Source organism: Pelodiscus sinensis, chromosome 4 (assembly GCF_049634645.1).
Source record: "Pelodiscus sinensis isolate JC-2024 chromosome 4, ASM4963464v1, whole genome shotgun sequence".
Classification (NCBI taxonomy): Eukaryota; Metazoa; Chordata; order Testudines; family Trionychidae; genus Pelodiscus; species Pelodiscus sinensis.
Genome location: NC_134714.1, coordinates 75,751,283 through 75,776,156, shown reverse-complemented (window position 1 = coordinate 75,776,156; position 24,874 = coordinate 75,751,283). Strand labels below are relative to the sequence as shown.

Below are 24,874 nucleotides of genomic sequence, written 5' to 3'. Positions count from 1 at the left end.
TGAATTTCCTACATTAAGTCATGCTAGCATGAGGATCAGGGACAGAGTGAAGATTATATGACAATAGGACATCCCCAGAGTTTCACACATAGATATCACTGACACATTTAAAGATTTTAAATAATTGCAAAGGGTCAGATCCACAGCAGGAGGAAATCTTAAGGTGTACTGTGATGGGCCGCTCGCGGCCTGCACGGTAAGCCACGCCGAAGGGCCAGAGGAAGCCGCGTCCCTGGCGGAGGTGCCCGGGCCTTGCGGCCGGACCGGGAACAGTCGGCGATGGCAGCAGGGCCTCTCCCCGCATCTGTGCAGCCAAGTGGCATCTGGCCCCGCCCCCTGTGTGTGTCCACAGGAGGCAAACGCCCTGATTGACGGGCGGGGGAAAGCGGGTGAGTCTGCCGTGTCCAGGGAGGGGCGGGGCAGGGCCCCGTGGGCACATCACGACCGGTGGACCCTTTCAAAAGGGCCCGCCAGCAGTGAGGAAGGGGGCAGCCTCTGAGACCGGCTCCAGGGAAGTCCTGGGCCATGGTCAGGTCAGCGCCACCCCCAAGGATGGCCAGTGGGCAGACACCGCCTCCCGAAGGCCCCAGATCCCCGCGGATACCTCCTGCCTCCGGACACCGAGCAGGGACGGCCACCAAGCCAGACATCAGAACCATGGTAGGCCCCGGGGATCTTTTGGACGGGGTCCCGCGCCCCGCGGAGGGGAGGAAGCAGCCTGGGGCGGGGCCCTTTTGGCGTCCGTGGGCAGATGTGTTGAGGGAGCGCATCCCACGTTTGCCATGCAGGGGGCTAGTAGACCCCTGCACTTAGGGTCCCTGGCTGGGACCCGGAGGAGAGGGTAGGCCCGGGTTCCCCCTCCCCTCACACCACCTCCGGAGCCGGTACCTGCCCGGCCCCGCGAGAGCGAATCTACCGAACGTCACGGAACAGAAAAGCCCCATTGAGGGGGACAGTTGCAGGGTTCGCAGATCCCCTGGACTCATTGGAGCGGGGTGATCGCATTAGACGATGCTGGCCTAGGGCCTGGCCCAGCAACCGGCGTCACAGAGTTGGGCGTTGGGGTCCGCCAAACCCTGCAGGGGGTGATCACACCCCCCAAACTCGCTCACATGGACTCACAAAATATATTATTGATCACCATTTAAGGATCTGCTATGGTAGCAGACAACAGCATGGATCCTTCATGTGTATATATGCCTTTTGTAAGTTCATGCTTTGTTAATCATGAGCCCTCTGATCTCTGACCACTAAAGTCAGTAGGAGCTTTGCTTTCGTGTACCACAGTGTTTCTCAATTTTATTTGGCCACGGAATCCTTTTAAACTCGAAAGAATTTTGCAGAACACCTAATAACAGTCTAATATATGGAGCTGAAAAAGCAGACCACATATAAGTAAGGATAATAATAAACAAATGCTAAACAAGGTCATGAGATCAACATTTAGTTTAACTGCGCATATTTAAAAACAAAATCCACATAATATTAATTATTTTTTAAATAATAAAATGTTATTGTAATGGAATTTTCTTGTGAAACCTTATTTTCACTTCGCGGAACCCCAGGGTTCTGTGAAACACCATTTGGGAAACACTGGTGTACCATATAGCTAAAATGTATCTTTCCCAAATTTTCTCCCAACATGCTCTATTTCTTAGTCAAATCCAGCCACCCACTCTCAGCAGCAAGCGATCTTACAAAATATCCTTTTTATGTCTATTTCTTTAAGTAGTGTTGCCTTAAATTCTTTTATCAACTGTGTTCAAAGCTCTTTGTGCCAGGTTCAAAAGCTGGAGGACCTGTGAAAGAATGTGTTTGCTCAGCAGATATCTCCTACCAATTTCACTAAGGTTTCAAACAACAAACAAAAAGGATTTCATTTCAAACTTTGCCAACTCAAGTGGATTGTGAAAGTCTTTTCTGATAATGGCTGCGTCTAGACTGGCATGATTTTGCGGAAATACTTTTAACGGAAAAAGTTTTCAGTTAAAAGTATTTCCGCAAAAGCGTGTCTAGATTGGCATGGATGCTTTTGTGCAAAAAGTGCTTTTGCGCAAAAGCATCCATGACCAGTCTAGACACAATTTTGCGCAAGAAAGCCCCAATCACCATTTTAGCCATCAGGGCTTTTTTGTGCAAAACAGTTCTTCCCTGTCTACACTGGCCCTCTTGCGCAAGTATTCTTGCACAAGAGGGCTTTTTCCCGAGCAGGAGCATGAAAGTATTTGCGCAAGAAGCACTGATTTTGTACATTACAAAGTCAGTGCTCTTGTGCAAATTCAAGCGGCCAGTGTAGACAGCTGGCAAGTTTTTGCGCAAAAGCGGCTGCTTTTGTGCAAAATCTTGCCAGTCTAAACACACCCAATAAGTTTTTAATAGGAAAGTAGAGATGAGTGAGCAAAAGTATCAATTCAGTTTGGAGATGACTACACTTTCACTTGGAAACACTCACATGCACTGTGTGTGCTGCGGGTTACCTTCTTTAGATGTGGGACATTATGCTTGTAGAAAAGATTAAACAAAGAAGAAAGAGCAAGCTCCTAAGCTGAGCCAAAGCGAGCTGATCTTCCCACTAAGAAAAGCAAGTCATGTTTCAAAATGCGGCACTACTAATGCCATCGTCTGGGCCAGCTCCAGCCCTGGGTTAAGTGATTTAGCAGAGGTTTGTATTTGGACCATGGTGTATTTGTTCTCATAAACATAACAAGGAATAACATACATAATAACGTCGCAATTCAATCAAGGTCTTCAGTGATGGAATAGGGGATTTTTAAAAAATCCTTTAATGCAGACTAATGCTTATCTTCTGCTTTTGTTTTGGTGGGCACGTTTTATTTATGATACTTGCAAAGAGGCATATGACTTAAACCTGACCAATGTGCTTTAGCAGTATATAATCCACTGTTTGATAGCTGGCCAACACATAGCAACAGTGATGCCAAATTAAGCATAGATTTCACAGACACAATAGCATTTCTGCAGCTCAGTTTCCCCTGCAAGGATCATGGGGCTGCATCAGAGGATTTTCCAATACCATAAAGCCATGAAAAAACTTATCTAAAGCATAATATACAGATGGCTATGGTATATATTCCAATTGGGAAAATATATTTGGTTGCAACACATCTTTTTAAAGGATCTGAATTGTTGCCACCACTTGCAATGCATTGAAACAGCCAGGGGCTTTTTTCAGCTATAGAGTGGCGTTGCACTACAAGCAGGTTTTGTGATGCTTGAGCTCTAATTTCTTAGTCACTCATAATTGTTGATCATGGAAGTTAGCCATCTTCTCTAACATCCTGTGAGCAAAGTCACTTTTTTTCTTAGTCATCTTCCTCAAACTTTTATAGCTCTTCTCTTGTATCCTTTATCTTCCACTTGGGATTTGTGAGTCAAGATACGGATGATTGGGAGAGAGCCTTCATACCACTAATAAATATCATAGAGGCCTGTTGCTGAGGACTTAACTTGGCCTCTCTGATATTTATTAGTGGTAAGATACATCTGACGAAGTGGTTTTGACCCACCAAAGCTTATGCCCAAATAAACTCTAGTAGACTCACAAACCCACAATGTCATTTTTACTGTGATTTTTTTCAGAGCAGAAGTGCACATTAACTTTGCTCCTCTCAGCCACCAATAGCTGGTGACAAACTGGGAAATTTTCATCATTCTCACATGCCTTATTTTGCCAGTAGAAATATTGAGAGTCAAGAATTCCTCTTCCTTGGCTCACTTTTAAGCAGGAAGGGGTCTGAGCTAGATCTGTGATTGAAGGATGGCATTTACATCATTTGACCACCTCATAAGGTAGTGCATTTGTTAACTGCTATCTAACCTGAGAGATGTTTTAATCCAGAATCCAACAGAGTATACCAAGTTATCTGCAAATGGCTGCTAGAGAATAAACAGAACAGCCTACTGGTTGAAATGACAACTGCTACAAAATTCAGTAAGCCCTCTATTCTTTGTTAACTTTGTTGACTTCTGTGTTCTTTCTAACCTTCAATATTCTAAGGCAATAATCCATGCTTTTGAAACGCTTTAAGTTTCCCATATAGTCCTCAAATACCTGTCTATTCCCCCCAGAAACTCCATAGGTGCCGACCTCAAATAAGACTGATTTTTCCAATCATGTTCACCCAGTACTGAGTTTTACACTTGATTGCCTGTTTGACCCAAGTGAACTAGCTCCTTAAATTAAACACAGCCCCCGCTAATTTACTCAGCACTCAGAATCCAGTTTCACTGGCCTCATCACAATCTTTGCTTATAGGCTTCAATTACATTCTAATGTATGTGTGTCCACTCAAGGTTTCTACCATCTGTATGAGCGCTCAGATGTTGGCTCAGATATTTTTGAGGAACAGAACCCTTCTCCATGACAGGAGAACTGAGTAATTGTCACTCTCAGCAACAAGCAGTTTATTATCCCTTAACTAGCAAGGCTGGTAATGGCCTAATGAGTCAGAAAAAACCCTCTTTTCCCTAGTTTTAGGTTTATACTCATAAGAACATAAGAACGGCCGTACTGGGTCAGACCAAAGGTCCATCTAGCCCAGTATCCTGTCTGCCGACAATGGCCAGCACCAGGGGCCCCAGAGAGGGTGAACCGAAGACGATCAAGCAATTTGTTTCCTGCCATTCCTTTCCAGCCTCTGACAAACAGAGGCCAAGGACACCATTTTATCCTCTGGATAATAGCCTTTTATGGACCTAACCTCCATGAAATTATCTAGCTTCTCTTTAAACTCTATTATAGTCCTAGCCTTCACAGCCTCCTCTAGCAAGGAGTTCTACAGGTTGACTACACGCTGTGTGAAGAAGAACTTTCTTTTATTAGTTTTAAACCTGCTCCCCATTAATTTCATTTGGTGTCCTCTAGTTCTTCTATTTAGGGAACTAAAAAATAACTTTTCTTTATCGGCCCTCTCCGATATTTACTCATCTTTGTAAATACAAGGAGGAAAGAAATAATTGAAAGTGAGGGCAAATAGAAGCCCTTCAGAGGGGTTGCGGAGGGGGTAGTGAAGGTAGTCATTTTGTATCGGTGCTCGAGTGCCAGAAAATAAAAGAAACTGCCATTTAAAATGTTTAAAAGCTAAAACTTGCCTACAGATCTGCAATAGTGCTTTATATACTGCCCTCTATTTACTGTAGGTAATATCCATAATGCTGCAAATACTGAGATAATCTAACAGAACGTGTTTATTTAGGGCCAGATTTTGCCTGCTCCATAGACAAGTGGATAGTACAGGGGGTGCAACAAGGAACCAGTCCCAAATGTATGTGGCCAAGCAGAATTGCATTCCCTAAGTCTTCTCATTTCCACCACAGCCTCTTTCCATCACAGTGGTAGTGTAAAGGGTAAGTCTACACTACAATCAAAGACGTACCCAAGCTAGCTTTGACCCTCCTGCCTGGAGTAACAGCAGTGAAGCTGCAACAGCACAGACTAGCCACTTGAGTGCAAACTTCCTGTGTTACCATGGTTTCACTGATATTCTTATCCAAGCTAGCTGGAGCAAAGGTAGCTCAGATGTGCCTATGCAGTCACCCCTCTGATTGCAGAGTAGACATACTCTCAGTGTACATGAAAACCAAGTTTCCTGTCTTCACAGAAGCAGGGGGACTGCTCACTTCCCTCTCTTCTGGAGGTGGTCTGTGTACATGACAAACCACAATACACCAGTGAGCAAAACTGCCAGCCACAAAGCTGTGCAGCATTGTGCATTCCACAGAAAAAGGAGGCTGCACTCCCAGGAGCTCACTTGCATATGGAGAAATGGGTGTAAGTGTATCATGTTCAGTCTGTGAGGCTACGTCTACATTGCACAGCTATTTTAGGATACTGGAAGTATCTCGAAATAGCTATTTCATGTCTTTTGAGCAAGCCTGTTATTTTGAAGTATAACAGGCTCACTATTCTGATGTCCCTGTAAACCTCATTCCCTGAGGAGTACAGGGCATTTTGGAATAGTGCTCTATTTCGAAATTTGGCACTTTGTAGACAGTGCCAAATTTCGAAATAAGCTATTTCAAAATTACCTTAAAATATGCTACGCAATTTAGATTAAAGAGATTAAATTAGTAGAAGGTAGACCAGTTTACACCGCTTTACACATCGCCTCTGAATTTGGCCCTTGATATGTCACTTGTGACAGACATGGAAATAATTAATCAAACTAATCTAAACTCCAATACACCAGCTGCAGTGAAGTTACTGAAGGAGTGAATTTTGTCTGATCACGGGGTTCAGCTAAGCAGTTAACAAAGCCACTGCATGCAAAAAGCCCAGAAAAGGAAGTTAAGAGTTCACATACATGAATGATTGTGTTGCTAAAAGAAGTTCTATGCAATCTCTGTGGGTGACTCCATGCTGCAATAAAACACCTGCAGCTAGTCCATGTATGCTTAGACTTGTGTAGCTGAAGCTGAGGGACTAAATTACAATGTAGGCATCCAGGCTCATATTGGAGCTTGGGGTCTGGGGCCCCGGATGTCTACACTGGAATTTTATAGCCTTGCAGTACAAGTCCACTCAGCCGAAAAGCAAAAGCTACTGGTGTTTTATTGCAGTGTAAACATGTCCTGAGTCACAATACTTGCTGATTCATAACTCCCACAGGGAGAACAATAGTAGTGTTTCACACTCGAGTGAACACGCCAGCCATCTTGTTTCTACCCTCTGTCTAGGCTCTACTTGAAGATGGTAACTGGTCCTGAACTGCAAAATTCATGCTTGGATCTGATTGTTTGCAAAGTCTGAAGTTTCCATCTGCACCTGGAATTAAAGTTTGGACCTTTCTTATATATTAGAGCTGGACGAAAAAATAGTTTTTTGATTTTGTAGGAAATGGTGAGATTTTGAAGTTTTTTTCCAAATTGGGACAACAGGTCAAATTCTTAGAATTTTTCACAGAAAGAGTCCAAAATATTTTTTCACCTTATTGAAACATTGTTTTTGACTTTATGGTTTTGGTTTCTATATAATGTAATATAATAATATATAAATTGAAACGTTAGTCAAAACAAAACATTTCAATCTTATCAAAATGAAATACTTTGATCATTTGCCATAAAAATGTTGACAAAAATCAATATTCCCCAGGGAATTTTGATTTTGTCAGATCAATATTTTCTAATAGAAAACTGTTTTGTCAGAAAAGTTTTTGACCAGCTCTACTGTATTTCCATGTAATCACATTTTGAACAGGATTTTGAGTCCTGTACCTCTCAAGACACTCTTGACATGGGCTCTTACCTGCTAGGCCTCACCACTTTTCCTCCAAGAAGAAACCTTTACTGGAGGGGCTCCCTTTTCAGATAAAGAGTCTTAACACTCATTTGGCAAATATATTGTTCTGTTAAAAAAAAATATGGACATAAAATGTGCCTGTTCAGTACTTCTATACTGGAGTGATGAGTGCTGTAGAGCAAAGATAAATACTCAGCTGAACTAGTGGTGCTTATTATTTATATACTGCTGGAAACATATGTAGCCTTTAAAAACAAACAGAATGAGCTTTGTGCTTTGCAGACTCTTTTCTAATAGGCCCTGTACTGCATATTAGGTTTCTCTGGGTTGTATTGCTGACAGGATGTTCAATACTACAACATCATATAGCAAAAAGGTGAAGTGTCTAGGAAAACAAAGCATTTCCAACTCAGATACGTGTCAGTTTATGGTCTTCTTAATGTACATTCTTGGCAGAGAGTTGAAAATTGAAACTCTAATCAAAAATAGGTCATTAGGACACAAATAATATGAACATTTGCATAAATTCATCTCATTGAAAGCAAGCTCAATGTATGAAGAGTTCACGCTGGCCTAAAATCAGTTAGTGAAAATCTTTTATAAAAAGGGAAATGTGATTTTGATTTTACAGTTCTCTAAACAATGTATTTATTTTACAGTGCTGGGCTCTGATACAAAGTCATGCTGCTGAGGTTGGAATAACATATAGCAGAATTGTGGTAGTATTTTTCTTTGACTTATAGACTGAAAGTTGCTTTTTAGACTCTTACTATGTCTCCTTTTAGAAAAATTTTAACAGAATATATAGCAATGTTTGGCTTTTAAAAAAATTAATATCACAAAAATACTGTAATACTTAGAGTTTAAGGCTAGATTGAGCCTTTATGGAAAGCTCATTTATGAGGTAGCATGTACCGCTCCAGATGGTGCTCTTTACTATATTTGACCAGGTCAGTGAAATTGAAACATTACACACAAATTCTCACCTTTTCATCCAAAGTCAAAACTTGGTATGACTTTTAGGAAGCTTTCATTTTCTTTTTGGTGGGAAAAATTCCACTTTTTCTCACTTTTTAATTTTTCTTCCTTCTCTAGCTCAGAAAACAGAGAAAATATTTTTTCCCCTACCACCCAAACAAACAGTTCTATAAAATAATTAAAAAGCATAATTTTGTCAAAGTGAGAAAAATGTTTCTTTCACTTTAATTCTAGATATTCCGGAAACATTTGCCAGTAAATTGCAAGACCACCATGTCATGCTGTCATTGAACTAGGGGCATAATCTAAAATGGGTCTCAGAGTGCTTTTCAGTCTCTACTTTTATAATGGAGGAAATCACCCACTGAAACAAAACTACCTTTGAGGTAGAAACACAGCTGCAACTATGTGTTCGCACATCACTCTTCAAAGCATAGTGAAGAATACCCTGTCTAGGAACATATGGAAGAAAACAAGCAGGCAGAAAGACTTTTCTAACTCAGTGAAATATTTTGAGATAAAAGTGCTGTCGAGCTGCTACGTATTATGACAGATGACAGTACAAGGAGCAATGGTCTCCAGTTGCACTGCGGGAGGTCTAGGTTGGATATTAGGAAAAACTATTTCACTGGGAGGGTGGTGAAGCACTGGAATGGGTTACCTGGGAGGTGGTGGAATCTCCATCCCCAGCGGCTTTTAAGTCCCATCTTGATAAAGTCCTGGCTGGGATAATTTAGTTGGGATTAGGCCTGCTTCGGGCAGAGGGCTGGATTCTATGGTTGTTACTGATAATAACAAATACCTGAACAGGAATTTAATGAGGAAATTGATCCTACTACTTCTACTCCCATGCAAAGTGCTATGGTGGATCTTTGCTGACCATAAGTGATTTCGTCTCAGGTTATGTCTACATGATTCAGCGTTTAGTCACAAGGCTGTGTCAACACAGCCCTGTTGCTAAAGGTCAGTATGTGTGAATGCTGTTTGTTGGCACTTTTGTGAACAAAATACTTCCACCTCAAAACCTGTGGATGACAAAAGTTTTGTCAAGCAAGTGCACATGTAGACATAGCCTCAGTATCAAGTCTGATTAAAAATTTCAGTATATTAGCTAGTACCACTCTGCTGGGGTATTCATTCTGTTCTGTGCTAAGAGACACTACCTCCCTTACCTTCACTAACTGGGGGTATGTCTACACTACAGAGTTAGTTCGAACTAACTTAGTTCGAATTAGTTAATTCGAACTAAGCTAATTCGAACTAACGCGTCTAGAACTAAAAACTAGTTCGAATTAGCGTTTTGCTAATTCGAACTAGCATGTCCACATTAAGTGGACCCTGAACAGGGCTTAAGGATGGTCGGAAGCAGTGCCGGCAGGGCATCAGAGGAGGACTTAGAGCGTGGAGATGCTGTCTCAGGCTAGCCGAGGGCTGTGCTTAAAGGGACCTGACCCCCTCCCTGGACAGATAGTCCTCAGGGGTGCCCCGCTTGAAAACCAGTCCTGGCTTGGAGTGCCCTGAGTGCCCACACTGGGCACATCACACCACTCGGCCATCAGCCCGGCTGCACTTGCCGCAGGCTGCAATCTGGGGAGAGGGGGCAATTGGGGGGCTGCAGGAGAGCTTCCACCCCCAGAAGCCCGCAGAGCCAGCCCAGTCCTCCCCATCGGGGGCTCATACCCCATTCCTCCCTCACCTCCTTCCACTTACCCTTCCCTAGCCCCTTTTCTTGATGTACAAAATAAAGGACAATTGTGTTCAAAAATGGAATCTGTCTTTATTGAACAAAACTGGGGGAGACTGGGAAAAGGAGGTGGGAGAGGGGAAGAGAGAGGCTGGGAGAGGGGAGGGCAACTACAATGATCACGGGTTGGGAACAGGTCCCATATGAAGAGAGGCTAAAGAGACTGGGACTTTTCAGCTTAGAAAAGAGGAGATGGAGGGGGGATATGATAGAGGTCTATAAAAGCAGGAGTTGGCAGACAGGCTACTGGGATAGATGGACCTTTGGTCTGACCCAGAACGGCCATTGTAAGCTCAGGGCTCAGGGTTGGGGGTCTCAGTGGACCACCTTGATTTTCATGCACACCTGTTCCTGGGTGGCCAGGCTGGCAGCTCTCCTGCCCAAGCCGGCCACTTTCCTGTGGCTAGTGCGGAGATCGTGGATGAGGTCCACGATGTCCGCAATAGCCCAGGCGGGTGCCCGCCTCTTGCGGTCCTGGGCAAGCTCCCGGGAGCCGCCAGCCTGGTCCCAGGAAGAGGGGGTGGGCTGGGGGACATCGGGTGGGTGGCTCTGTGCCGTGCCAGGTGCAGGGTCTGCTGGCTGGGTGCTGGCAGGCTTGCACCTGGCACGGGCACCATAGCCAGCCCATGCCCCTTTAAGGGGTCCGGGGCCAGGAGGGGGGCATAGAGTTTCCCTGGTGTTGGCCAGAGTGGCCACCAGGGAAACCTGGGGAGGGCTAGCCTCCCACTAGTTCGAATTAAGGGGCTACGCACACCTTAATTCGAACTAGTAAGTTCGAACTAGGCTTAATCCTCGTAAAATGAGGTTTTCCTAGTTCGAACTAAGCGCTCCGCTAGTTCGATTCAAATTTGAACTAGCGGAGCTCTAGTGTAGTGGCTATGAATGTTAGTTCGAACTAACGTCCGTTAGTTCGAACTAACATTGTAGTGTAGACATACCCTAGTTGGTTTTCAAGGGACTGTGTGCCAGAATTGCCTTTTTGAGAGAAGCTGTTGGCAAACACTGGCACACTTTCTTTCTAATTCCAGATATTTATGGACATCACCAGCTTTTAGCTGGTGATGGGCTTTAACCGAAACTCCCACGTGAACATTCAGACCCAAACTTTGCAAGTACTCTCCTGTCATCTGAAGAAGTGGGTTGTGTCCACAAAAGCTCATGATACCATCTACATGTTTTGTTAATCTTTAAGGTGCTACTAGACTATTTGTTGTTTTTTAAGTTTTTCCTGTTACAGATGAATTTGGTTACCCCTCTGAAGCTTTTGCAAGTAGGGTTCATCTTTAGTCTCAACTGCATTTTCAAATGGAACGTGTGACTCACTTCTACCCCACACCATATGTTCTATCACCATATAGTCCTGTGAAATATAGAAGATAAGTTATCAGAAAACTTTAGGCAAGATCAAAATGAAAAGATCCCCCATATCGTTACAAATTAGAGGCTGCTCAGCACCTCAGAGAAGTTCTCTGTAGTTAGCAAGATCAAGTCCTACTTTAGTATCATATACTTCACTTGAGTTGTTTGTGATGTATTCAGAAGACAAACTTGTGTGTATATTAGGTCTTAGAGGGTGCAAGTGTGACTGCCACATGCATAGAGTCTGGAAATTCTTACCAATATGTTTTTTATAAGTCAGGACTATCATTGTTTCTAAAATTTGTTAGCTGTAAATGTTAAAAGCAGTGGTGCTAGATGGCCATAGGCATGTAACAAAACAGGCCACAAAAGATAATGATCTAGGCTTTTGAATTTTTAACATTGCTGCTAGCAGTGAGATTTTTATCAACATGCCAGAGACAGAAAATATTGCTTCAGTGCTTTCAGTGTGCTGCAGTTAGTACACCACATCTCAGTACAAACCATAGACTGTGTAGTTCATGATAAAAATCACAACTCAAGAGCAGTGTTCAATTTTTGTAATCTTTCTCCCGTTACTTGGGAACCAAACATCTGTTCTCTCCGTAAATCATAGCATTTTCATTGACTAACAGACTGCGTTATTTGTTTGTTCAATTTCTGGGGCTCCATTTTTACCTTGTAAATGATATTTGGCCTTGCAGAGTGACTTGGGACTTTAATGCATATATAATCTGCCCTCGCACAAATATATGAAACTTCTGTGGAAATCAGTGGAAGATGCACACATTCAATTGAGAGCAGAACTTGACCCATTATGGACCCTAATGATCTATCCTCTTTAGATTAAGAAGTAGTACCATGCATGAGGAGGCCTATTTATTTTAATGGGCTCTTAGGGTTACATCTACATTGCATGCTTATTTCGAAATATGCTATTCCAGAATAGTTATTCTAAAAAAAGCTTATTTCGAAATAGTAGGTCCATACTACAGGGAAGCCTCAAAATTAGTCCAAGGCAGGCTTCTCTAATGTAGACGTGCTATCTGGGGAGGAATAACTTAGAATGGCTCTGGTGAGGAGCTATTTCAAAATAGTAGCAGTGGAGCATCTACACCTGCCTTATTTCGAAATAGCTATTTTGGAATAGGCGTTATTCCTCGTAGAATGAGATTTACAGGTTTCAGAATAAGCCGTCTGTTATTTCAAAATTATTTGGAAATAACAGAATGGCTGTGTAGATGCTCACATTGTTATTTTGAAATAATGCTAGTTATCTCGAAATAACGATGCAGTGTAGACACACCCCAAATTGGTGTGTAAGGTACTACTCACTGTGAACAAGAGCATCAGGATGAGAACCATAGTACATACATAATTGGCTATTTTGAAATGTTAGATAAATCAAAGGACTATTGGTCTCAGTTCTTCCCTGTGCCTGAGCTGGGTTCAGCACAGCAGAGTTGAGAGCAATGAAGAGCTCCCTGATTTGGCGCTGCCTCACCTGCTGTTAGAGCAGCAGAAGAGAAATAGGTGTGGTAGTGCTCTCCTCCACCATGACCCCCCTCTTGGAATTCCACCTGCCTTCCTGACACATTTCCTATGCTGGCTGTTCAAACTTCACCACGGAAAGTCTGCACTGGAAGGTTACACCAAGGATCTAGTCACTTAGCATCACTCAAGCATTTCAAAATGACCAGAGAATAAGGGGAATCTGCCTCATTGCCCGTAACTCCAGCACTGCTACAACCTTTGCATATTGAGATAGCATATCCTGTCTGCTCTATATAGACCTATGTTTTCCTTTGAATATTTTAGAGCTACATTCTTCCTCGTCTTGCACCGATGCTTTCTAGCATATCTATTTGGAAATTGGGCAGGATGTTGCTACTCATTATCTGAGCACAGAGACAGCATAGCTAGAGTGCTGCTTCCTCCCAGACAGTTAAATAGATCCCCACATCCCCTAAGAGGGAGCACATGCTGCGCTTTCTGTTGTCAGTGTGAGAATCACTGCTCCTTGTGCTCCTCTTTGTATCATTCAACTATATCTGCTCTGCACACTCAGAGTGCATCTACTCAGCACCGTAACTCAAAATAAGACACACAGTTTGAGCTACATAAATTGTGTATCTTATTTCAATTATATTTTGAAATAAAGTGCTATTCCGAAACATCCCTTACTCCTCAAAGAATGACGTTTACAGGGACGTTGGATTAGCGAGCCTGAAATAATGGGCTGCTTCAATAGACATGGAATAGCTATTTCAGAAAACTTCCGGTTTCCCAAAATAGCACTGCAGTGTAGACAGATCCTCAGAGCCCAGCTGCATGGGCACATTCTCCTGAATTTGCCCTGCACACTCAGAACCCTGCAGTTTGGGCACTGAACACCACAGTGAACCATAGACAGAGCTTAGGCCTTGCCTCCCTCCTCCAGTGAGGATACCACAGAACTTTAAGTTTTTGTGTATTTGGCCATGTTTGTAGGGAACATCACTGACAATACCAGACTCTTCTGAACTGGTTGTGTGCCTTTTGGGAATCCACCTCTATAAAGGCTGGAACAATCCATGTTTTGCTCTCAGAATCAGAGTTGCCAGACCCACGTGACAATGGTCTTCAACTGTTTTCTCCCAGTTTCTTCTGGAACCTGGTACTATAGCTGCTTACATGGTGTTCATTTTTCTTCTAGTTCCAACAATATGCCTAAGCAGGTAGAGGTGCGGATGCATGAAAGCCACCTGAGCCCTGTGGAGACAAGACGCAAGAATATATGCCTGCGGTTCTGTCAATCACTCAGAAAAAACCTGCTCCTGTCTCTTACTGTATTTGGTAAGATATATCCCACTTGTATGCATTGTATGCATCCTATGTTTCTTTTGATTTGTCTATCTAATACCACAGGCAGTGATTGTGTTCTGTAAGGGCAAACTTTTAGGCAATCTTAACTGAGCAGTCAAGGAGTGAATAGGCCATGGAGACTGAATTTTCCCTTCCCCTCAGTAAGCCTGGAAAAGTCACATGGATGGAGTAGCACGAAGGAATCCTGCAGGGTTGATGTACATGTTGCATGTCTTTTGTGGAAGTAATAGGATTTAAGTGTCATTTCTCACCACCACTGAAGGAAACTGAGATTTTCTTTTTTATTCAGTCGCTTTAAAAATATAAAAACAACCCATTTATCCGATCCCTTACACTTTCCATCTCTCAGCCTGTCTGAGGGTGAGTCTACACAGCAGGGCTTAGCTCAATTTGTGTAGTTTATTTTGGTTAAGTCAACTGCATATTTTATTTCAAAATTGGGAGCATCTACACAGCACTTATTTCGAAATAGGGCACTCTTCCTCTGACTTCCCTTACTCCTTGTACAACGATGGTTATAGGAGTCAGAGTAAGAAGATCTCCAACTTGACAGTATTTTGACACTATTTTGAATGAACTGCCTGCTGTGTAGTCTCAGACTAAGTTATTTTGGAATAGAGCGAGTTATTTTAAAATAGTGTTGCGGTGTAGATGTACACAGATGCAAGCTTTATCTCCTATGTCTCTCTTGCTGCAGATACTGGACTCAGTGACCCAGTGTGTTGAAATAGTGTTTTCTTGTTTTGACACCTTTTATATCTGGATCAGTTAGAACCATCTCTTTGTGATTCACTGGCCCTGTATATACTCCCTTTTTTCAAATGCATTGAATTCACAGACCCACTCCATTTTTCATACCTTGAATGACCAGCTGCAGTTTTAGTATAAAAGTAGTACAGTTTTCAACTGTTACAAACTGAAACTGTCTGGACAAGAAGTTTGGGTTTGGACTAGTTCCTCAAAGTTGCCTGATCCCCTTTCCCAAGATCCTTTCCCAGGATCATGATTATACAAATAAGTTTCTCTCTCAAACAACCCGTTATCATTATAGAACCATAAGTTATTCCAATGATAGTTTCAAAACAATTCAGGATTTCTTATGTTGTCTTATTACAGTGCAGATTGTGCACTGGGGCTAAGGTGAAAACATACAGTCACAGTGCAAAAAGAAACACAAGTATTTTAAAGATGTACTTAGATTCCAAGCTACTTTGGGCAGGGACTGTCTTTCTGTTCTCTGCTTACATAGCACTGGAACAATGGGATGCTGGTCCAAACCCAGGGCTCCAAGATACTACTGCAATATGAATAAATAATTGTAGTAATTAATGAAAGGAATTGTTTAGGATGATCTATGGTAGAGTGATAAAAGGGGATAGAATTCAGCAATGAAAAGTTTAGTCTGAATATTGAAAAAAGTTATTTAACAGTAATATGTGCAGGATTATGAAATAGTCTCTTAAGGGTAGACCCATTGCCTTAGCAATATGAGATTGGAATAGATGAAAAGATGTTATGTGTTTTACTCTGCTTCAGGGAGCAATCCTAAAAGTTCAATCGAATAGATCTTTTCTGCTCTCTTGCGCTACTGCAAACTGGATCCTAATAGCAATTCATTCAGATAGCTCAATCTTATTATTACATGCATTGGTAATGAGAGGCTGAACGTATATTCTTCACAAAGTCTTGACAGCTTTCCCATCAGATCTCTGCCTGAGCTGTGATATTGTTTGCTAATTCTTCTCTAGGAAGAGAGCTTAAAGCAAATATATATGTGCTTGCTAAGACAAACTAATTGTGGTTTTGAAATGGTGCTGTTCTGGTGGTGAAAGCATAGCACTGGTACTCAGGACTGATGAGTTGTTTTGCTGGTTCTTCTACTGACTGCTTATATGGCCTTGAGCAGTTGACTTCACCTTGCGGTGCATCAGTTCAGCCATCTGCACAGTGATTATATTAATTATAATAACCTTCCTCTCAGGGCATTTTAAGGCTTAATTAATATTTGCAAAAATCTGTGGGTTTATCCGATGAAAGATAGCACTGAATGTAGTAGGATCATTCTGAAACCATTTTCCTTGAAGATTGTTCTTCTGTGTGGTGAATAAAGATACAAGTTTCCATTCTGCGCCACACTCGTAAGGCCTCAAATCGAGTATTGTGTCCATTTCTGGACACCATGGTTCAGGAAAGATGTGGAAAAACTAGGCAAAGTCCAGAAGTGAATAACCAAAATGATTAAAGGTCTAAAAAATATGACCTAAGAGGAAAAATTGAAAAAATCTGGGTTTGTTTAGTACGGAGAAGTCTGGGGCGAGTGATGATAACAGTTTTCAAGTACATAAAATAGGGTTACAAGGAGGAGGGTGACAGGGCCACCTCTGAGGGAAGAGAGGCAAAAGTAGCAGGGCCCAGGGATACGAAAGGATCTAAGGCTCCAGATCACTGCCACTGCTGCCTTTAAATCACTGCCGGCACCATGGGCAGCACTGAGGGCTGGCTGGGGGAGGTGTAGCATGGTTCAAGCAGTGCTGGCTGCCCCAGCTCCTCCGTTCTGCCTGAGGCCCTGTCCTTTCTGGGGAGGGCTTAGAGCTGAGCCCTATCTACATTGCCCAGGGCCTGTCAAAGTCTATCACCAGCCCTGAGGGTGAAAGATGATTCTTGTTAAGCTCTGAGAATAAGCTAAGAAGCAAGGGGCTGAAACTGCATTTCCAAGTTTAAATCACTGCCACAGCACTGCTTTAATGCAGCAGTGTGGTCATGGCACAGGGTTCCTCCAGCTCTCTAGCTGAACAACCTCTATGAGGGGAGTAGCGAACAGCGCTGGGAGTGCAGCCATTGGGATCCTGTTTACACTGGCATTTGGGGTGTCCATGTTTTTTCACACTCCTGACTGAGAAACTTGCCAGTGTAGAGAATACCTTAATGTCAGGGTAGTTAAGTACTGGAATAAATTGCCTAAGGAGGTTATGGAATTTCTGTTACAGGAAGTTTTTAAGAACAGTTAGACATACACCTGTCATGAACGGACTAGTTATTATGTTGTCCTGCCTTGAGCGTAGGGGAGAAGACTAGACAACCTGTTGAGGTCCCTGTCAGTCCTATACTTCTATGATTCTATGATTCCTTTCCCCACCCTTCCTTTTTAATTCTCCTTTCAGGTGTCATCATGGGTGCAGTATGTGGCGGCCTTCTTCGCCTGGCAACTCCCATTGATCCTGACATAATCATGTTAATAGCCTTCCCAGGAGATATCCTTATGAGGATGTTAAAAATGTTGATCTTACCTTTAATTATATCCAGTTTAATCACAGGTAAGCTATTAGCAATCAAGGTTTTAAAATGCTAGCTAAATACACTGCATGGCTTCTCCTTTTGTGAAAAAGGAAGAATAGTGGTGTGATACAGTGAGTTTTTTGCAACTAATAATAGCTCATTTATATTTCATGGGCCAAACCCATGTCTGGTATAAATTCACTGATTTCAGTAGTTGATGCTGCTAGCCAATTTTGGTCCAAACAAATATGTGCAGCTCTCTTGAATGCCACCATTTCCCTTTTATACTATCTCACCCACATCCTCAAGTGGGATTTGTACGAATGGCAGCACAGGTCGGAAAAGCATGGATCGCTCAAAGCTGTATGTCATCCTTGAAATGATCAGCTTCCAGGAAATAAAGGATAAAAGGGGATCACTTTGTCCTAATGAACATAATTTCTTCACAACACCCATCAATCCCTTAAGGATCCAACTGAATACTGTCTTAGCTATTTCTCCACAGATAAAAGGAGTTTTAAACGTAGGCTACGTTTAGATTGCATCCCTTTTCCGGAAAAGGGATGCAAATTAGACGTATCGCAATTGCTAATGAAGCGGCGATTTAAATCTTCCCCGCTTCATTAACATAAAAATGGCTGCCGCTTTTTTTCGGCACGGAGCTTTGCCGGAAAAAAGCGCCATTCTAGATGCGGATCTTTCGGAAAATACAGCCTTTTCCAAAAGATCCCTTATTCCTCTTAAAATAAGGGATAAGGAATCTTTCGAAAAAGGCTTTATTTTCCGAAAGATCCTCATCTAGACTGGCGCTTTTACCGGCAAAGCTCCGTGACAAAAAAAAGCGGCAGCCATTTTTATGCTAATGAAGCAGGGGAGATTTAAATCCCCACTTCATTAGCAATTGCGATACGTCTAATTTGCATCCCTTTTCCGAAAAAGGGATGCAATCTAGACGTAGCTGTGTTGTTCAGATGGGAGAAAATTTGGAGGTTCTTTAGGGCACCATCTATATTGTGTAGCATTCCTAAGGGAGGAAAAACCTCTAAAGATAGTCACTAAAGATTTAAATAACTATAGGCAGAGTCTCCAGATAGTTTGTGATAATTTGATGAATTGTATAATAACTAGTCCCACTGCATTTTTTTAAACACAGGATTGTCAGGTTTGGATGCTAAAGCTAGTGGTCGATTGGGCACAAGAGCCATGGTCTACTACATGTCTACTACTATCATTGCTGCTGTGCTAGGGGTGATTCTGGTTTTAGCCATTCATCCAGGAAATCCAAAACTCAAAAAGCAGCTGGGAGAAGGGAAGAAAAATGATGAAGTATCCAGTTTGGATGCTTTCTTGGATCTCATCCGAAACCTGTTCCCTGAAAATCTAGTCCAAGCATGCTTCCAACAGGTAAGTATTTTTAAATGTGAAGACCTTTTTACATTCCAAGATGTTCTATCTTTCACCTAGTGAGTGGCATTAAAATACTTGAGATGAATACCAAAGTACAGTGCTGGGCAGGTAAATCAAGAAAGAAAATAGTTTACAACTATTTCTTTTATTATGTAGTAACTTTGTTACTGATTTCAGTTCTTGAACATTTTATGTGACTCATTTTTTTTTAAAAGACCATCTTTTTAAAAGTACTCTTTTTAAATAGCTTCATTCTTTATGTACAGTATTTAATGCTCTAGAAAGGTGCTGGCTGGTTGTTGGGCCATGAAACATTTGACCTCCAAACTGCTGGTTGAATTTGAATTTAGCCCAGGGGTTAGTGACTGATCTGATGGCTATCCAATGCCCTCTGTGAAGTGTATTTGTGGTTTCAGGTAAGTTACCAGTGTTCAGGTGTTCACATCCTCAAATCCACTGTCCCATATAACAAGTTCACTGTCTGGAGACTGAGATCTATATTGATAATAGAGCCCAAATGAGTTAACTGTCTATAGAGGGCTCCACCAGGTCACATGTAAGACATCTTGTGTCTACACTGCAGGGCTTAGTTCAAAATAAGCTATGCAAATTGAGCTACGTCAATTGCATATCTTATTTTCAAATAGTTTATTTCAAAATAGGGAGCGCCTACACAGCACTTACTTCGAAACAGAGCACTCTTCCTCCGACTTCCCTTATTCCTCATACAATGAGGGTTACAGGAGTCAGAGTAAGAAGTCCTCTAGCTTGACAGTATTTTGACACTATTTTGAAATAACTGCCTGCTGTGTAGACACGGACTAAGTTATTTCAAAATAGTGTTGCAGTGTAGGCGTACTACTTGTGGACCAATGGCCGGGAGAGGAAGAGAGTTACGCTGCTGTTGCCTATTCCTTACTTATCCTGTAGTTAAATACTTCAGCCCCTAATCACTTTTCACCAGCACAAAATTAACACATTGTGTTAGTAAGCGATAAAAGAAATGCTTACAAAGAACATATGCTTCCCACTTCCTCTGTCAGCAGCTTTCCTAAAATTAAATTGTTTGGCAATCAGGCAGCCTATTTTTATTGAGCCAAACAATATTTGTTGCCAAACCCATTCTTAGATGTTCCTAAATGGTACTACTTGAAATAGAATGTTAATTGGAGCTGTGGCTACAGGTGGGAGGATTGGGTGAGGAGTAAAGTGAGCACAAAAAGGGCAGATCTAAGCTGCCAAAAGTATTGCAAGAACTTTATTTCTTCCCCACACTCTCACATAAAAACAAAAAGTATTTGGTATTTAAAAGGAATATGTTCAGAATGTTCCCAAATTATCTTGGGGATAGAGGTCCTGTGGCCAGCCCATGACTGGCTAAAAGCCATAATGTTTTATAAGTGAAGTTCTGTTTCCCCCCCCTTCACTTCTACTTCTCCATAATAGAAAATGGATCTAATATCTATAGGTAGGGAACAAGTGGGGGAAAAAGTGAGGAAGAATTAAGCTGCTAATATCCAATACTTTTCTCAGATTCTGTATATGTCTTGTTTAGTGGCCATAGGCTACGTCTACGTTGCAGAGTTTTTGCACAAAAACCACCGTCCACACTACAAGCACGGAGCGTCCACACTATAAGCACGTTTTTGCTCAAGAAAAAGCACAGTAGATTGTCGTAAGACAGGGCTTTTTGTGCAAGAGTTATTCCTCTTTCTACGAGGAATAAGCCTTTCTGTGCAGAAGTTCTTGTGCAAAAAGGTGGGTGTGGACGGACAATACGTGTGTGTGGATGGAAAAAGCACAGGTGCTCTGATGGCCATTCATTGAATGGCCATCAGAGCTTTCTTGTGCAAGAGTGTCCCTGTCAGTGTGGACACTCTCTTGTGCAAAAGCACATGGCAGTGTGGATGTGCTCTTGCTCAAGAACTTTTTGTGGAAGATCTCTAATGCTAATGTACCACCTATGGCTCAGCTGACACTGTTTTAACTTTGCCCCACGTGGGTGTCATCCAAAGCCTACCAAACCCAATGGACAGACTCCTAATGACTTCAGTGGACTTTGGTTGGGGGGCCAAAAATGAGCTTTTTTATGTTAGTGTTCCCATATTTTATGTGAACAAATTCCAAACTAGCCTCCTTCAAAGTGTCTGCCATTAAGCCACATCTCTTTTACTATTCTGCTGTAACCACTGACATACGGGCTTCTGGAGTTGGTCTCCACCTGTCTTCCCTCTTGGTTACAATAGAGGTTGAGGTACTCTCTTCATCTCACCTGGTTTAGGTGGTGTCAAAGGCTGCTTTCCTGATTAGGAATAGCGTATTAAAACCCTTATTTCTCTATACACCAATGTTTAGTTTGTGAGTTTATGTCCCTCTAGAAAGTGTTTCACCATCTCACCTAAATGTGCGATCTAGAGTGACAACCATCATGTCCAGATGAGCATCTTGAAAGTAAAAAAAGCTTATCTGAACTTGCACTTTGAGGTCAGGACCTTATCACTAGTATTTATGGGTCTGATCCTGGGAAGTGCTGAGGACCTTCATGAACTCCAGGAGGAGTTGTGACTGCTTAGACTCAACCCCCACTGTTTATTTTTGTAGCTCTACACAGCTTTGACATAACGTCTATCTCACATAAAAATCAGGACAATAAAATTCCCAAGATAAAAAAAAAAAAAAAAACAGCAGCAAAAGTTGGCTGGCTTCAGAACTGCTGAAGAGTTTCTCACACATTGTCAAAGTTCCTTTCTAGCCGAGTATTTTTATTTTCTAAATTTAGAAGAGAGGCACATTTTAAAACAGGGGTAAAATAAGATGTTACAGCTTGAATTGGGGCATCATCCACACTATATCCCATGTGAGCCATCCCAACAACCTGCAGATACAATTGTAATTGAATAAGATACAGTAATGGCTCTGTATCCTTAATACTTTAATTTCACGATACCTTGTCCAGCTGCTTTGTACCTAGATTTTTTCTGAGTGCTATCATTAATGAGATCCTGCTATCTGCACATATAGAAATAGCAGATGGTTTTTCAGGTATGAGTGGTAGAATGCTTTGGCTTATTCTCAGTGAAGCTGGCAACAAGAATGTGACAGGTTATACATTTCTTTTGCAGTCCAGCTCTCAGATTCATTCATTACCATGCTTGGAGGGTATCTGTGTATACCAGTTTTATTTCAGCTCCCACAGATAGGAACCTAGAACCAACCTAAAAAAAGGAAACAGTCACAGAATGGGAGATGTGTTAGAAATATAAAAACATATTTTTGAACTAAACTGCCATGGTAGCTGAGATTGGAGATAAAAGTCTTTGTTGTGTAATGTTTGTTCAGAATTGCTGTTATCATCCACTCCAAAAATAGGGAGAGAATACGGTGAGTGAAGCACTTTCTTTCTGGATGGAAGGGCCTATATGTAAGATGTTATGTATTAACAATTAAGAGGGTGTTTATCATCTTCATTATACTGCTTTTTTGGAATTGGATCTCAGGACTTAATTTTCCATGGAATTATTATAACTAACTTATTTTTGGAAGCTTCTCAGGGGTTAGCCAAGTTAGTCTGTACATGATAAACTTTAAAAAACAACAAATACTCTGGTAGCACGTTAAAGACTAACAAAACATGTAGATGGTTGGAAGAGGAGTTAGAGGGGATGGACTGCATAGTTTGATCCTCTAAAAATAACATTGCCTAGGATTATTTGGAATGGGGCAGAAATATTATTATTATTTTATTCCCTTATGTATTAAATCACATTCTGATTCCATTCTCATTCCATCTTGCAACTCCTTCAGATTCAAACTGTCACCAAGAAAGTCCTGGTACCCCCAGAAACCGAAGAACCACCTAACATCACTGACTCTGTCTTTGCTATGATGAATGAGACGATGACCGAAGAACCACCAGAAGCCCAGCTGGTCATTAAAAAGGGGCTTGAGTTTAAAGATGGAATGAATGTCCTAGGTAAAGAAACTAGTTTCCTGTTGAAACCTATATTGATAACATAGCAGCTCTTGCTTTTCAGTGACAGTCTGTGGATGGCCAGGTTGGACTGATTAGTTCTGGAGTCCAAATGTGGCCTGAGCAGTGCATTACCAAAAGTGGCAACCAGTTGCTAGCTACTTGCTGACACATGTGATACGAATCTGATGGTCTCATTCCTGCTCTTAGTGCCCATGTGCCCATATCACAGAATCAATCACCACAATTATAATTCATTGGCAACCTTATAGACAGGCCTGGAAATGATCAAAATATTGTTACTGTTAATTTGTTAGAGTATGAATACCCCAAATGTATTGTTAGAATAGCTGGGGGTCCTGCTTTATCTGTTCCACGGAGACAAAGAATTTCTGATCCTGGGCACTCTTCTGAGACCTTTATTCTAAGATGTGAGTTTAGGTACTGCCTAAACAATAGGTCTGGGAGGGTGTAAACTGTACCAGTGGAGGACACTTGGATACATTGTTATACTTCTGAGTCATAAGTCCCTCTTTGCCTCCTCTTTGTTTAGGGGAGAGTAATTTCTAGCTAACCTTTAAAAGCACTAAGTTACAAACCTCCCCCAGCATGTCATCACAGCTGTACTGGCTAGCATATGGGGACAGAGTTAAGGTTTTGCCCATTCCCTACCCATCCCTGCCTGCTCACCTCATCTGAGGGAAAGAAAGAGGGGGCAGACATGCTGTACGTACTGCATACCCCTATTAGTCATGTAAGGGCTTAAAGAAGGTTCCTGCTTCCCTATGTGTAATGACTTAGCCATATATTTATGCTGTTTGAACATACATCCACACTTGTATCATTCAGAAGATCACAAGAATTTACTTTTGTTTCTTTTATATATGAAACAATCTGGATAACACGATACTTTAGATTTGGTACTAGGTTTTAGAAGAATTTGGATCCCACTGACAAACAAAAGGAAGTAATTCTTCATGCAACGCACAGTCAACCTGTCGAACTCCCTTCCAGAGGATGTTGTAAAGACCAGGACTTTAACAAGGTTCAAAAAAAGAACTAGCTAAATTCATGAAGGATAGATCCATCAATGGCTATTAGCCAGGATGGATAGGAACGGTGTCCCTAGTCTCTGATTCTCAGAAGCTGGGAGTAGGTGACAGGCGAGAGCACTTGGCATTGACCACTGTCATAAAATAGGGTATTGGCTACCTGGACCTTTGGTCTTACCCAATATGGTCCCAATACACAGTGTCCTCCTTGCGGCACAGCCCTCAGGCTGAGCCCCAGAGCTATTGCCCCTCCTCTATAGACAGGGAGCATCAACCCACTGACTTGTCACTTGCCTCAGAGGCCCACTCCAGTCTTCAGTCTAGCTATACCTGGAAAGGTATAACAAGTGGGGTTCCGCAGGGGTCTGTTTTGGGACCAACTCTGTTCAATATCTTCATCAACGATTTAGATATTGGCATAGAAAGTACGCTTATTAAGTTTGCAGATGATACCAAGCTGGGAGGGGTTGCGATTGCTCTGGAGGATAGGGTCATAATTCAAAATGATCTGGACAAATTGGAGAAATGGTCTGAGGTAAACAGGATGAAGTTTAATAAAGACAAATGCAAAGTGCTCCTCTTAGGAAGGAACAATCAGTTTCATACATACAGAATGGGAAGCGACTGTCTAGGAAGGAGTACGGCAGAAAGAGATCTAGGGGTTATAATGGCTGAATATGAGTCAGCAGTGTGATGCTGTTGCAAAAAAAGCAAACATGATTCTGAGATATATTAACAGGTGTTTTGTGAGCACGACATGAGAAGTCATTTTTCCGCTCTACATTGCGCTGGTTAGGCCTCAGTTGGAATATTGTGTCCAGTTCCGGGCATCGCATTTCAAGAAAGATGTGGAGAAATTGGAGAGGGTCCAGAGAAGAGCAACGAGAATGATTAAAGGTCTAGAGAACATGACCTATGAAGGAAGGCTGAAAGAATTGGGTTTGTTTAGTTTAGTAAAGAGAAGA

General features: G+C 42.0%; 1 protein-coding gene across 3 annotated transcripts in view; it reads left to right on the top strand.

The window, feature by feature from the left end:
• Nucleotides 1–24,874, top strand: part of SLC1A2 (solute carrier family 1 member 2) — a 131,216-nt gene that overhangs the window by 78,194 nt on the left and 28,148 nt on the right. For all 3 annotated transcript variants that reach the window (XM_075927483.1, XM_075927482.1, XM_075927481.1), the window contains exons 2-5: nt 14,035–14,174; nt 17,366–17,518; nt 18,634–18,884; nt 22,692–22,860. In XM_075927483.1, coding sequence (XP_075783598.1) covers nt 14,035–14,174; nt 17,366–17,518; nt 18,634–18,884; nt 22,692–22,860 — 713 coding nt within the window. The remainder of the gene's footprint in view (nt 1–14,034; nt 14,175–17,365; nt 17,519–18,633; nt 18,885–22,691; nt 22,861–24,874) is intronic.